This window comes from Silene latifolia, chromosome 11, assembly GCF_048544455.1.
Source record: "Silene latifolia isolate original U9 population chromosome 11, ASM4854445v1, whole genome shotgun sequence".
Classification (NCBI taxonomy): domain Eukaryota; kingdom Viridiplantae; phylum Streptophyta; class Magnoliopsida; order Caryophyllales; family Caryophyllaceae; genus Silene; species Silene latifolia.
Window position 1 is genome coordinate 65,791,686 of NC_133536.1, and position 14,679 is coordinate 65,806,364.

Genomic DNA, 14,679 nt, shown 5'->3' on the forward strand with positions numbered 1-14,679 from the left:
CTTTCCGGACTGGTTGTTATCTTTGGCTTGCGATGATCTAATAGAAAGGAATTAACCCTTACGGGTTTTTATCAAAAAAATAAAAATAAAAAAATAATGATCTGCGTAATGGTTTTTTAAGCTCGTTCATATAAATGTAATGCTCAAAACTTACAATATGGCTCGGAAAAAAATAGACTTGATAAAATTGAGCCCACCCTAATGACTTGGTTTCAGACACCAAACTTGCACGCGACCAAAGCCTGAGTAGAGGAGCTTGTTCAATCCAACTCAGATGTTTCTTGTTCTATATTGCTCACTATCCCTAAAGGCCTAAATAACTTGACAGCAACAAACTTGAAAAAAACCCGAACTTTAGATGACTTGACAAGCCCTTTCAATTCGAACCCTTGCAAATTCAAAATAACCCGATTCAAATTAACCTTACAGAAACCCAGTTGAATGTTTTTACCATAAATTAAGATAGATTGAAATTGATTTATTTTAGTGCGATTTCTCGTTAGGGGGCGAAAAACTTCAACGTAACAAACTAGTAATGCCGCAAAGTAAATCTCGAAAAAATCAAAAATTTTCACAAAAAAATTCGAAATTTCCAATATCCAACAAGAATGGCTGCTCCTACTAACCCCCCTAAATCCGCCATTGATTATATTAACCTTATAAATTATTTTTTTGCCGAAGAAAATAGGATGAATGATGAAGGACAGTCGAAGAAGAAGAGAGAGGAGATTAGGAGGAGGATGAGAAAGCACGTGAAGAGCATGAGACCAAAAATGGCAGGAATTGAAAATAGGGCCCAATTATAAGGGCCTCATTGGCGGTGGCCTCTCTTATAAACCCACTTCAAATTCACTTCTCTTTTCTCTTCCCACCAATTGTCTTCTTCCTCTCTTCTCTCTCTAAAGTCTAAACCACAACAGTAAAACACGCACACCTTAAACATAGTAAAATCTACAACTGAAAATGAGAATGAACATTGGAATATTTGTGTCGGTGCTTCTTGTTTTTGCCACTTGCCACTTTACCTCTGCCCTCATTGATGGTAATTCTTTCTCCTTATCCATTTCTTTTTTTTTTTTTTTTTTATGGGAAGGGTGTAATTCACTGTATAAACACATTTATATACGGACTAATGATCAACTCATTTTTAATCTATCGTAGCGGAACCATAATTTATAGTCAGACTCCAAAAAAAAAATATTGTGGATAAGATAAAAATTCAAATTTTGTTGTTGTTGCTTGGGATAATATTTACTTGCTAGCTCTTAGCTCGGCCACTGGTTAAAGCGAAAACATGAAACATAGATTCTGTACTTTCCAAAATTAGTATGAGCATAAACTTTTTTTTGTGTTTTTTAATCTTTTCTTTTGTTGTTGTAATTAGTAATTTACCCGTATTTAGTTAGTTGACCATGTTGATGTAGCTTTTGAGTCTTAGACATATTTAAACCAAAACATTAATGATATAGAATCTAGTAGTAATTATAGTAACTGGTTTTCATAATTGAGGCTGTCAAACCAAAACATTCGGCTATTGTTATGATTCTTTAGATTGAGTTTACTGAACTAACTTTAATTAGGTACTTGTTCACATTTATTAAAGGCGGCAACTACCGTCTACCCCTACACTCACTCATATCCGTCACTAAACAACTAACACAAATTATAGAATTAGACAGACTCAATCTCTGAGACGGTCCATTTTTTAGAACTATTCATCCACTACTAATAAATGAATTACTATACATTAATTATCCTTTTGTGTAACAGCTAGTCTTGCTTGTGACGGGAAAATCACGTCACAAGCTTGTGACCTCTCACAAAAAGGGAGAGGGAATAAGGTGGGGCACCCCCATGTGCTTCTCACTCACCTCTTAATGGGCATTTTGTGAGAGAAAACGGTATCCGTCACAAGCTTGTGACGGATATCCCCCGTCTTCAATGAGATTTTGTGTTTGTGTAAAGAGATTGTCTCACACAATAATTACTGAGCTCGGTCTTTTTATGACTGCATATAAGCACATTGAATTCTGCCTGAAAACAAACACAAGACACAGACACAGTAGTCAGTAGCAGTATTGCTTTGAATGCTTCTTTTATCCATTCATCACAAATTTGAATATTACTGTGTCACTACTTTGTGGTCCATGACTGGATATTTAAACGCACATGAACCATTAGATTCCATAAAGGAAAACGAGATATTGTCATCGCATCGCTGAATGCGATACTGAGTTTCAGTACCACCCTCTCACATGCATATGGTAGATCCTACACAATTCTCTCTCAATTTGTGAAAGGCCTCCATGAATCATGATGTACGTGAGATATACCACCCGTTGTCGCCCTATCATTTTTGTTGTAAATATCTTGTCCAAATTTGAGTTTTATAACCCATTTAAATTGAAGATGGAGTAATTGCTCACATGTTCTTGGTCCTAAACACTTGCCAATCTCAACTACTCCGTATCAACTTAGTGGTCTCCAGGATAACATTTGACCACGTATATTTGAAGATGGAGTAATTGCTCACATGTTTTAACTTTTATGTTAAGATGTACTGTAGTTTTGCGTATTTTGGAATATATGCCGTTAAAATTTTAAAAAACTTTCCCCTTAAAACAATCAAATTAGTCATCTTGAATGGGAAGAAGTAAGAAACATTTTCAAATTTTCACATATTATTAGTCCATCTAATAATTTCATTTTAATATGAATCACCCAATAATCCACCTATTCATCGAGTTATGTAATTAGCATCGCATGAGTATTACCTTAGAGGTCTTTTTGTATTCTTAATGCCGGTTTTATACGATGTTGGGATTTTGCAAGACCGGGTAATAATCTTGGAGTCCTTTTGTAAAAGTGGGAAATGAACTTAACAGTGTGAAATGCTTCTTAATTTCAGGATTATTACCAAATGGGGACTTTGAGAAAGGCCCAAGGCCCTCAGATATGAAGGGCACTCAGATAATTAACCGCCACTCCATCCCGAACTGGGAAGTAACAGGGTTTGTAGAGTACATAAAATCGGGCCAAAAACAAGGGGACATGTTACTAGTAGTACCAGAGGGTGCCTTTGCAATAAGACTAGGGAATGAGGCATCAATTAAACAAAGGGTGAATGTAACAAAAGGCATGTACTATGCTATAACATTTAGTGCCGCAAGGACTTGTGCTCAAGAGGAACAACTTAACGTGTCCGTGGCTCCCGAATCTGGTGTCCTTCCTATGCAAACCCTCTATAGTAGTAGTGGGTGGGACTCTTATGCGTGGGGTTGGCAAGCCAAGTCTAGCGTTGCTGAGATCGTGATTCATAACCCGGGTGTTGAGGAAGATCCTGCTTGTGGTCCCCTCATTGACTCGGTTGCTATCCGTACTTTGTACCCACCTAGACGCACCAGCTGTATGTTTTCTTATCCTTATCTTGCAGTATGATATTCATTTTCAGTAAAATTAATTTTCTTAATTGTGTTGTTAGTATTGATTGCATAATACTCCTTTGATCATTTAATTTCCATATGTTTAGCCAAGATATTCGTACATATTTTAAACAAACAAATGAAAATGAAGTGCATGGATCTAATATTGATCCTCTAAAAACGAGTGGATCTAATACGTTCAGACCGTCGACATAATTAGCATTGCACTTATTATTTCAACAAGTATTGGCTATGCTAGGTGTGGGTCTAAACTATGGTATGGATTAGACACTTGAGTTATTGTTCCACATGACTGTGTCTGCCTAAATCACCAAAAAACGAGTGGTCTTTGGGCTTGTCGTGGATTTGTAATTAATAACGGAGCTAGAAAAAAACAGTTTTAATAATCTTAGAGGGCGATGCTCTAATTCTCAAAATATTTCGACATTTTGCAGAGAAGGTATAAATTTTTTGGTACTTGTTATCCTTTGTTGGGGCCATGGGTCCCTTTACCATTGATGCAATGCACAGCTTAGTTAAATGAAGGCTCTACTTAATGTAATCAATTCAATTGCACATGGGAGATATGTAGATGTGTAGCATCATGTCACAGGGTACGCCGACGTGAGAAATTAATGTGTTAGATGACCATGGTTTATATCTTAGGTGATTGTACAGTGTGAAATGTCAGTTTCCATACTCTGCTATTCATGAGCTGTGCTTGAATTGTACGCGGCATGTGACACTTATGATGAATCATACTCTGTTAACATACCAACGAGGTGGTCGTCTGATGATCCTCCTTGATAAATTTGGCGAACAGTCTGATTGTGCCATTTTTGCGCCTTATAACGGGGAAAATGTACATTTCTAAATTACAATATTGTGCTTTAGTGTCTCTTTCATAAACCCCCATCCACAATGGTCGTAAAAGTTATTGTGCCCGATATTGGACAAAGGATGTTCGTATATGGATTAAATGTTATAGCTTTTTAGTTCAGAATGCATTGCAGGGATGACTGTGACCATATTACCGAGTATTAATTAAACTTGCTTTGTAAATGTAAAGTCATTGTCGACGTCTGTTAGAAACTATTAGTACCATGATTAATTGCATCCTAATCCTATATCGGCTTCTGATATGTTTCCTCTATCTCAAATGCAGTTAACCTATTGAAGAATGGAGATTTTGAAGAAGGTCCCTACATCTTCCCTAAAACCACATGGGGAACTCTAATCCCACCAAACATTGAAGACGTCCATTCCCCGCTCCCTGGATGGATGGTTGAGTCTCTAAAAGCCGTAAAATACGTGGACTCGGACCATTTTTATGTCCCCCAGGGGAAACGAGCTGTCGAGCTAGTTGCCGGCAAAGAAAGCGCACTGGCACAAGTGGTCCGTACAATTGTTGGTAAAGAATACGTGCTCTCCTTTGCTGTGGGTGATGCCAACAACGCCTGCAACGGGTCTATGGTCGTTGAGGCCTTTGCTAGTCAGGACACAGTGAAAGTACCCTACGAGTCTAAAGGAATAGGTGGGTCGAAACGAGCTATGCTTCGTTTCCTGGCTAAGACTGAGAGAACCCGCATAATGTTCCTGAGCACATTTTATTCGATGAGGAGCGATGACTTCTCATCGCTTTGTGGGCCCGTGATTGATGATGTCCGACTTGTGAGTATTCGAAAGCCGTGAAGAAATGGACCCCGTTGGGAACTAAGTGGAGTGAGCGGTGAGAGTATACGGTGAGATATAAGAAGGATTATGAGTTTTCGGTTTTCTTGGTATGCTATATGCTAAAGTTTATATGTATAATGGTATAAGCTAATTTTATTAAGCGGTTTGTTGTTGTTATTGTAGAACATCCTCCTCAAAACGTACGTTATATATAGATTCGTATGTAATGGTAATGAGATGTTCAAGTATTACTGTGGTGATATAAAACATATGGTTGCAGACTTGCGGCCTTACAGGTTATCGAAACTCTGTTTATTAATCTCATCTTTTTCTACATTCACCTCATGAAGCTGAGAGTGACTTGGTTGAGCAACAGAGCTGATTTCCGGCCATGAACAAACATGGATGATTTGCTCAGTGTCTTCTACATTATTTTCGATAAGTAATTTTATTTTGGCACACGAGTCTGGACAGCTACGATCAAGATTAAAACACTATTGCAATGTTACAGTACAGCAGTTCTTGTACTGTAATTCGACAATAATAACCAAAGGAGCCAAGCTCAACCTTGTGAATTATTGAGGAATTAGATAGAAGAGTAGAAAGAGAAGTAAAGATATAAAATGAGAATTGTAAGATTGATATTATGACTGAATGAATTCATTTGTTACAGTTATGTTGTATTTATATAACTAACTTGCCAGCTAATGACAACTAACAAACTGACAGCTAACAACCTTCTAACCGACTTTAACCAACTCAAGGGTTGTTACAATTAATTTCCTAACAAACTTGCCACACTGCATCATACTTCCTCCCATCAAGAATGACTTGTCCTCAAGTCAAGTATTAACTCCGGGAATGATAAAGTCAGGATATTTTGCTTCAAATACCAAAGCAGGCTCCCATGTAGCTTCAAATTCTGCAAATCCTTCCCATTGAATCAAGTACTGGACTTGAGCTCCATTTTGGAATTTAACAGTTCTTCTGTCCAGGATTGCAGTTGGTTGCAATGTCTGATCAGCTAGTCGTCCTTGTAGCCAGCTAGGAATATGGATGGCAATGGGCAGTGTACCCCTAAATTTCTTTAACTGTGATACATGGAAGACATCATGTATTTGAGCAGTAGTAGGTAGTTTGAGCTTGTAAGCAACCTGTCCAATTCTTGCCTCTACTTGATAGGGTCCTGAATATTTATGAGCTAGCTTTTGATTAGCCCTTTGTTGCACAGAGATTTGCCTATATGGTTGAAGTTTGAGCCATACCCAGTCCCCCACAAAGAAATTCCCTATCTCATCCCGTGTCCATCCGCCAACCGCTTCATTCTAGCTTGTGCTTTTACTAAATCTTTGTTTGATTAATGAAATCATTTGCTCCCTCTTCTTCGCAATGATCTATCAATTGCCTCAACTTCGATTCACCAGGTAAATAAGGCGGGTGTAATGGTGGAGGCCGATTGTAGACAACCTCATAAGGAGTATGGCCGAGTAGCATTGCAAAAATGAGTGTTGAACCACCACTCACCCAATGGCAACCATAAACTCCATTCCTTAGGTTTATCCCCACATACACATCTTAAGTATGCTTCCAAACACCTATTCACGACCTCTGTTTGACCATCTGTTTGGGGGTGATAAGCTGAGGAGAGTTTGAATTCAGTGCCATGCAAAGAGAATAATCCTTGCCAAAACTGACTAAGGAATACTGAATCTCTATCACTCACAATGCTTCTTGGCCAACCGTGCAGCTTGAATATGTTATCTAGGTAAGCTTGAGCCACTTGTCTTCTTTGAAAAAGGGTGAGCTAGTGCCACAAAATGAGCACTTTTGCTTAATCTATCTACCACCACAAATATGACATCCTTCCCATTAGATTTAGGAAGTCCAAGAATGAAATCCATGGAGATGTCTACCCACACCTCTTCCGGAATTGGCGTGGTGCGGCAATCCGGGTATGCGGGCACAATCGGCCTTTGCGGCTCGACAAATTGTGCAATTCCTCACAAATCTTGCCACCTCTTTTGTCATACCTTTCCAATAAAACAATGTCTTTACTCTTTTTAAAGTGTTATCTCGACAGAGTGGCTCGCTTCTCCTGAAGCATGAAGCCATTGTAAAAGTTGCCCTCTTAATTGCATATCATTTCCAACAACAATTTTCCCTTCCCTTCTAAGGAAACCATCTTGAAATGAATAATGGTTAACAATTTCTTGTTGATTGATTTTCGAATAATAGCCGATAGGTAATCATCTGTTGAATAGCTTTGTGCAATGAGTTGCTTAAGATCGAGATGACACTACGAAATAGCCATTAGTAATATTTCGACCCCTGGACCCTTGACAAAGCATCTGCGGCGATTCTCTTTTCCACTCCTATATTGTATCTCATAATCGAATCCCATCAATTTGGATAGCCAAAATTCTTTGGAAAGGAGTAGAGATTTTTCACGCAATAACCATTTAAGGCTCTTTTGGTCCGTTCGATAAGGAAATCTTTGTCCAGGCAGGTATTGTTCCCATTTTTGACCGCAAATACCATTGCCAACAATTCTTTTTCATACACGAGATAGCTTTTGCCATTTAGGCCCCAATGCTCTCGATATAGGCTAATGGGTGATCATCTTGCATGAGAAGCGCCCCTATTCCATCGGTTGAAGCATCTGTCTCCACTTGTAAATTGTTTGGAGAAATCAGGTTCTGCAAGTACGGGAGCAGTAGTTAATGCTATCTTTAGCTGTTCAAAGGCAGATTGAGCTTCTTGATTCCACACAAATGCCCCTTTCTTCAATAGATTGGTGAGAGGCCTGCTTATTACAGCATATGCTTTAACAAACTTCCTGTAATACCCTGCCAATCCTAAAAAGCTCCTCAACTCCTTGATTGATGCAGGTATGGGCCATTTTGCAACAGCCTGAATCTTCTTTGGATCTGTCTCCACCCCATTCCCAGAGATAAAGTGGCCCAAATATTCCACTTTCTTCATAGGAAAGGAACATTTAGATGCCTTAGCTGACATATTATGATGCTGCATTAGTTGAAAAACATCCTCCAAATGTTTCCAATGTTCTTCTGGTGAATTGCTATACACTAGTATATCATCAAAAAATACTAGCACGCATTTCCTTAGTAGCTTCTTAAAAACAGAATTCATCCATCCTTGGAAGGAGGCAGGTGCATTTGTAAGGCCAAAGGGCATCACCAAAAATTCATAATGGCCCTCGTGAGTTTTGAAGGCTGTTTTATAAACATCATCTTTATTCATTCTGAGTTGGTGATAGCCTGCCCTTAAATCCAGCTTACTGAATATGGTTGCTCCAGATAGTTCATCTATAAGCTCATCAATGACTGGAATTGGAAATTTGTCTTTGATTGTTGCTTTGTTGAGTGCTCTATAATCAATGCATAACCTCCAGGTACCATCCTTCTTGCCCACTAAAACCACAGGAGATGCAAATGGACTGCTACTATTTTGAATAATGCCATTTGCTAACATCTCTTCCACTAGTTTGAATTATCGCGGCAAGAAAAATATCGTCAACATATAAGACTAAAATAACAAATCTGCTCCCACTGATCTTAATGTAGATACACCGATCAACGGTAATCTCTACAAATCCATATGACATGATAGTATCATTAAATTTTAAATACCATTGTCTAGAAGCTTGTTTTAGTCCATATATCGACTTTCTCAGCCTACACACTTTATCTTCATTACCCGGGGATGCAAATCCTTCAGGTTGGTCCATATATACTTCTTCCTTAAGCTCACCGTTTAGAATGACGGTCTTTACATCCATTTGGTGAAGCTCCAGATCATAATGAGCTACCAAAGCCAAAACAATTCTTAAAGAATCTTTCTTTGACACCGGAGAGAAAGTTTCTTTGTACTCAATGCCATCCTTTTGAGTGAAACCTTTAGCAACAAGTCGAGCCTTATACCTTTCAATGTTGCCTTTAGAGTCCCTTTTGGTCTTACAGACCCATTTCGACCCAACGGCCTTAGAACCCTCAGGCAGCACTACTAAGTCCCATACTTTGTTGTCATCCATAGATTTTATCTCCTCTTTCATGGCAATTAACCATTTTTCAGAATTATCACTTTCCATGGCCTTATGGAATGAGACTGGATCCCCACTAATGCTCAAGTCACATTCAACCTCAACGTTATATGTCTCGTAGTCATCTGGGATGGCTGATCTTCTTTCTCTTACAGATCGCCTTAATTGTTCCTCTGGAACGTTGGCTAATCTCCTTCGCCTTACAGATTGTCTTGACTATTCACGTGACATATTATTCTCCCCTTGAATTGTGACTTGATCATCATTGTTGTTGTCATTTTGTGGGTTTTGCACGTCATTTCGTTGTTGTTCCATTATGTCATTTGACTGTGATGACACGATTGGTACAACAATTTCACGTGCAACTTCAGGAGAAGGAACTTCAACCTGAATTTCTTTAATGTCCACATTTCATGGTCCAATGCTCCCACTAGTTTGACCATTCTCAATGAATCTAGCATTTCTAGTCTCTACTATTCTCGTACTATGATTAGGACAATAAAATCTATACCCCTTTGACTTTTCAGGATAGCCAATGAAATAACCACTGACTGTCCTCGAATCTAGCTTTTTTCCATTTGGGTTATACAACCTTACTTCAGCTGGGCAACCCCAAACTCGAAGATGTCTTAAACTCGGTTTTCTTCCCGTCCATAGTTCATAAGGAGTCTTAGGAACTGCTTTACTAGGAACCCGATTTAAAACACAGGTTGTTGTCTTTAATGCATAAATCCATAGTGAAAGAGGTAGAGAACAATTACTTAACATGCTTCTAACCATTTCCATTAAAGTACGGTTCCCCCTTTCAGCAACACCGTTCTGCTGAGGTGTACCTGGCATTGTATATTGTGCACAAATACCCCTACTTTCAAGTAACTTTGCAAATGGACCAGGACATTGTCCATTTTCAGTAAACCTTCCATAAAACTCACCACCTCTATCAGACCTCACAATTTTCACTTTCTTTTCTAGCTGCCTTTCCACCTCATTTATGAATATCTCAAGGACATCCACAGAATGAGCCTTTTCATGCAACAAATAAGTGAAACCATACCGCGAGAAATCATCTATAAAAGTGATAAAGTACTTTTCACCACTCCAGGATGGAGCGTCAAAAGGTCCACATATATCGGTGTGTATAATTTCTAAAAGTTGAGAGCTCCTTGTAGCTGATTTATTTACTGTATGTTTAGTCTGCTTACCTTTAATACAGTCTACACATACATCTAAGTCACTAAAATCCAATTGAGGTAGAATTTCATCTTTTACCAACCTCGTTAACCTTTCTTTAGATATATGACCTAGCCTTTGATGCCACAAGTAAGCTGATTTTTCGTTCAAAGCACTACGTTTAATACCTTGACACTCAACATAAAATAGGGACTCGGAAAATGTAACATCAAGATTGGACCTATAAAGTGAATCAATCAAAGTACCACTACCATAAAAGTATTCATTACGGTACATAGAAAATACACCATGTCCAAACTTGAAATTAAAACCTAAATTATCCAATCTACTTAATGATACAAGATTTCTAGCACAATCGGGTACATAGAGACAATTCGTAAGATCTATATGACAACCAGCGTCTAAGATTAATCTGTAAGTCCCAATGCCCTCAATGCGTGCCTTCATCCTGTTTCTCATGGATACAAATTGTTCAGCTCCTTTTATGGGTTGGATCATACGATATCCCTGTTTAATGTGAGAAATATGAGTAGTTGCACCAGAATCTAACCACCAAGTATTATTAGGTACTTCTATAAGATTTGATTCAAAGCAAACAAAACTATAATGTTTACCTTTATTTTCGAACCATGCCTTCCTTTTAGGACAATCCTTCTTAAAGTGTCCCGTTTTCTTGTAAAAGTGACACTTCTTTTCTTTCTGGATCGCACTTTCAGGTCCTTTAAACAAAGACTTTCCCTTCTTACCATTCTTACCCTTCTTACTCGGTTTAGTCTTGCTGCTGCTGGCACCATCATGACTCAAGAAATGAACAACTTGATCTTTCATCTTCTTTAATCTCCCCTCCTCCTGTATAAGCATGGCTTTTAACTCTTGATAGTTCCATTTATCTTTAATGGTGTTATAGTTCACCTGAAATTGGCCAAACTCATAAGGTAGAGAGTTAATGATGAATTAGACCAAGAAAGTATCACTTACGTCCATTCCTAAAGTCTTCAACTTTGCTGCCAGGTTAGACATGTGTGTCACATGATCATGAATCGGTTGAGACCAGTCAAACCTTTTAGTAGTCAGCTCATTCATTAAACTACCAACAATTGACTTATCACCTAAATCCGACTGTGAACACTCCTTTATTTTGAGCATGAATTCCCTTGCTTTCTCTGTTTTAGGCATGGAGGGCTTAATGTTATCAGCCATAGTCATCTCATGAGGTGTAAACCCAACCTATTATATTTCTCCCAAGCCCGATAATGACCCTTTTCGGCTTCGGAGCTCTCAAGTGTAATTTTTGTGGTACCTCATCTGTCAGGATGTCAATGTCCAAAGCCATTATACCCAGTGTATACTGGATCTTTAAGGCCCACTCATCATAATTAAGCCCATTGAACTTTACAAAAGAGTCAGCAGATGCAAACATATTTTGAGATGCTGCAAACATTTATACATGTTACCAATTAGTGCTTTGAAAAACTATCATACATATTCAAATAATATTATATAAACTTTTATACATGTATTTAAATGACCTTTGGGCAACATTTAAACACAAGTAACCATCATTGATGTTAATATATACTTTAACAATTAATTATAACACACATGAATCAAATAAGAATGCTATCTTTGGATATACATACTATAAGACCCAATTTATGAATAACTAATCCTTTTATATTATCAACTATATCTAATGACCCACCTTTGGGTGATCTCCCAAAATATAGATGACAAAAATTAATTGATCAATCGATCTATAATGTCATTTATACATCTCTTTTAATCATGATCAACTAATAACTTTTATTTTAAATGTCTAAATATAATATAACAAGGCCACTTTGGTGACTAACATGTGATATACAAAATAAACATTCAACTTTAATGGTACATTTTGTTTGATGTGTTAATACTTCATAACACTAATTACCCATTACTTTAATGTTAAATTATATTGTCAAACTCCATGTATGTTTGCATAAGAAATCTATAAGCATTTATATCTTTCCTAACATACTGCCAAAAAAGAAGCATACAGTAGATACAAAACGATAGAATAAATATTAATATGACATCAAAGTGCCAAAATGAATTATTCAATAAACTACTACTGCCCACGCAACTTTTCTCTGCATTCATACAATATGCCAAAACTAATGCAACTTATCACCATCAATAATAATGCCATGTATAATTAATAACACATGGCTGATAATAACAATAATGACGGACAAATTGACGATACGACAAAACCAAGTGAATTAACATATAATATAATCATCCAATTTATGATGACGGTAAACAGCGGAAGAAAACTTAGTTTCAAACATTCAATATTGCAAATCTAGACTATCTTACAAACCCAGTAAACAAATGAAGCCATTAACATATATTGTCATAAGATGGTAAGGATTAATAAAAAATTTCATCGTTGTATGTAACACCTTAATCATCATACATACTTGGTTCATGTATAATCTCATTACATGATTTATATTACATCTAACAATAGACCAATGACTATAAACAAAAACAATAGTCAATTCATGAAACCATACAATCTGCCAACACACTAAAAAAAAAAATGTCATGAATGCATTTCCAAAATATCTACAGCTTCCTTTTACAAACAGGGATATGACCAAAAAATAATTAATGACAAACTCTTTTTAGTATAGTTAAGCAGCAGAAGCATCACGCAAATATAATCTAATTCACATAACCTTTAATGGGTAAATTAATCAAATCTATAATTGCTCTGATACCAAATATAAGATAAACTTTATGATTTCGATAATGAAATCAGTCCCAAGAATCAATATAGACTTGAATTAATTCAACCCTAATACAATCAATAGACGGAATAAAGGACTAACCTTGGTCCATGTCTTACAGACGCACTCAATACAATAATAAGAAGTATAGCAGATTGATTCTCCTCCTTGACCCTTTCCTTGATGTTTCTTGATGATGGAGAAAGAAACTATCTCACCCTTTCACTTTCTTAATCGTACGTGTGTTTTTGTTTTTATCAGATGATTTATTATCATTTAACTTCCAGTATATATATAATATATTACGTACCTTTTCGCACAATCAAACCCGATCGTATCTTTTCGTGAAAGAGGACGTATATTAGGGTAAGGTAAGAGGGAATAATAATTCCCGTACTTTAATTACATTTAATCGAGATCGATCCATCACGGTGTCGTCTTTTATATTAAAGTCTCGTAATATTTAATATGAACTTAACTTATATTTAAACCCGAAACACTTAGGCTATTCGAATATTATTAAATATTCTAACAAGGAGAAGATAAAATGATGATTGATGGGAATGCGGGATGAGAAAAAAAGGGATCTGAATTTGTTGATTAGGTATTTGATTTGTTGTTTTGATTTCCCTTGCCTCTGATTTGTTGTCTAAAAATAGTTTTTGGGTTCATTTTATGGACTCTTGTCCGTAGGATGATGGAATGACCCATTGCCATGTAATTGTGACGGTCCTATTCTTTTTTAATATACTTACATTTTATCGAAAAAAACACTCAAGGTGTAAAGATGATATAATCCAAGTCTGCCGTGGCTTGTCCAGGAGCAGTCAAGCCCTATTGATAACTCTATCCATATAAGCAATGTATAGATCATTCTGTAATCTAAGAATAATAATCAATAAAACTCTTTTTTTAGTTACCTTCGTTCTTACGCATATTCTCTGAAATTCGTTATATCTTCCAAATTCTTTTATGTTCATTAATGGAGTTGTGTTGAGCTTAAAGATTTCTTCACGGCATCATGGTCAACAAGATTATGTGATTTCCTTTTCTGAGATCTATTTCTTCCTTTCTTTGCATAATTCTGCTTGTATGGATAAATACTCTAGATAAATTAATTAAAGAGTTCTACCATGAGTCTATACACCTAGACTGCATCAATGTTTTTTACATTGGCTAGAATCTTAATATTAAGGTGTGTTTGGATTGAGTGATTGGAAGGGAAATAAAAGGGAGGAGGAGTAGAGAATTTAAAATCCCTTGTTTGGATAACAAATAAGGCTGGGGGAAAATGTAGGGGGAAGGATTTGAAGGGACCCATTTCCCCTCCTCCAATGCAAATCAAAATCTCTCCACAATAAGCAAGATTTGGAGGGAAATTGTATCCAAACACTTGCCTATTGTGTGTTTACTACATAACAATTGTTTACTATAACTAGTTATACGTAAGATTTCTACGTGTTTTATAGTATCGACCCGCGTAAATGTTTTTTCCTAACACCATCTTTATATTATCGTCAACTTTTTATTTCATTTTTATACTTTCAAAGCTTTGTTT

At 36.8% G+C, this 14,679-nt stretch overlaps 1 protein-coding gene and 1 long non-coding RNA gene across 2 annotated transcripts; one reads left to right on the forward strand and one right to left on the reverse strand.

Moving 5' to 3' along the window:
* The first annotated feature begins 687 nt into the window (after nucleotides 1-687).
* On the forward strand, nucleotides 688-5,402 carry LOC141611713 (BIIDXI-like protein At5g11420). Its single transcript, XM_074430311.1, has 3 exons — nucleotides 688-1,042; nucleotides 2,909-3,406; nucleotides 4,588-5,402. The coding sequence occupies exons 1-3, from the start codon at nucleotides 964-966 to the stop codon at nucleotides 5,112-5,114; spliced, it is 1,104 nt and encodes a 367-aa protein (XP_074286412.1). The 5' UTR covers nucleotides 688-963; the 3' UTR covers nucleotides 5,115-5,402.
* Nucleotides 5,403-10,561: 5,159 nt separating this feature from the next.
* LOC141614901 (uncharacterized) lies at nucleotides 10,562-13,384 on the reverse strand. The gene is made up of 3 exons (XR_012529453.1): nucleotides 13,224-13,384; nucleotides 10,962-11,778; nucleotides 10,562-10,854 (listed from the first exon to the last, which is right to left on the reverse strand). It is a non-coding gene; the product is annotated as an uncharacterized LOC141614901 (long non-coding RNA).
* Between the last annotated feature and the right edge of the window lie 1,295 nt (nucleotides 13,385-14,679).

Coding starts and splice junctions, on each gene's coding strand:
- LOC141611713 (XM_074430311.1), top strand. CDS start 964: ATGAGAATGAACATTGGAATATTTGTGTCGGTGCTTCTTGTTTTTGCC. Junction 1,043..2,908: donor TACCTCTGCCCTCATTGATG/GTAATTCTTTCT, acceptor TCTTAATTTCAG/GATTATTACCAAATGGGGAC. Junction 3,407..4,587: donor CCCACCTAGACGCACCAGCT/GTATGTTTTCTT, acceptor TCTCAAATGCAG/TTAACCTATTGAAGAATGGA.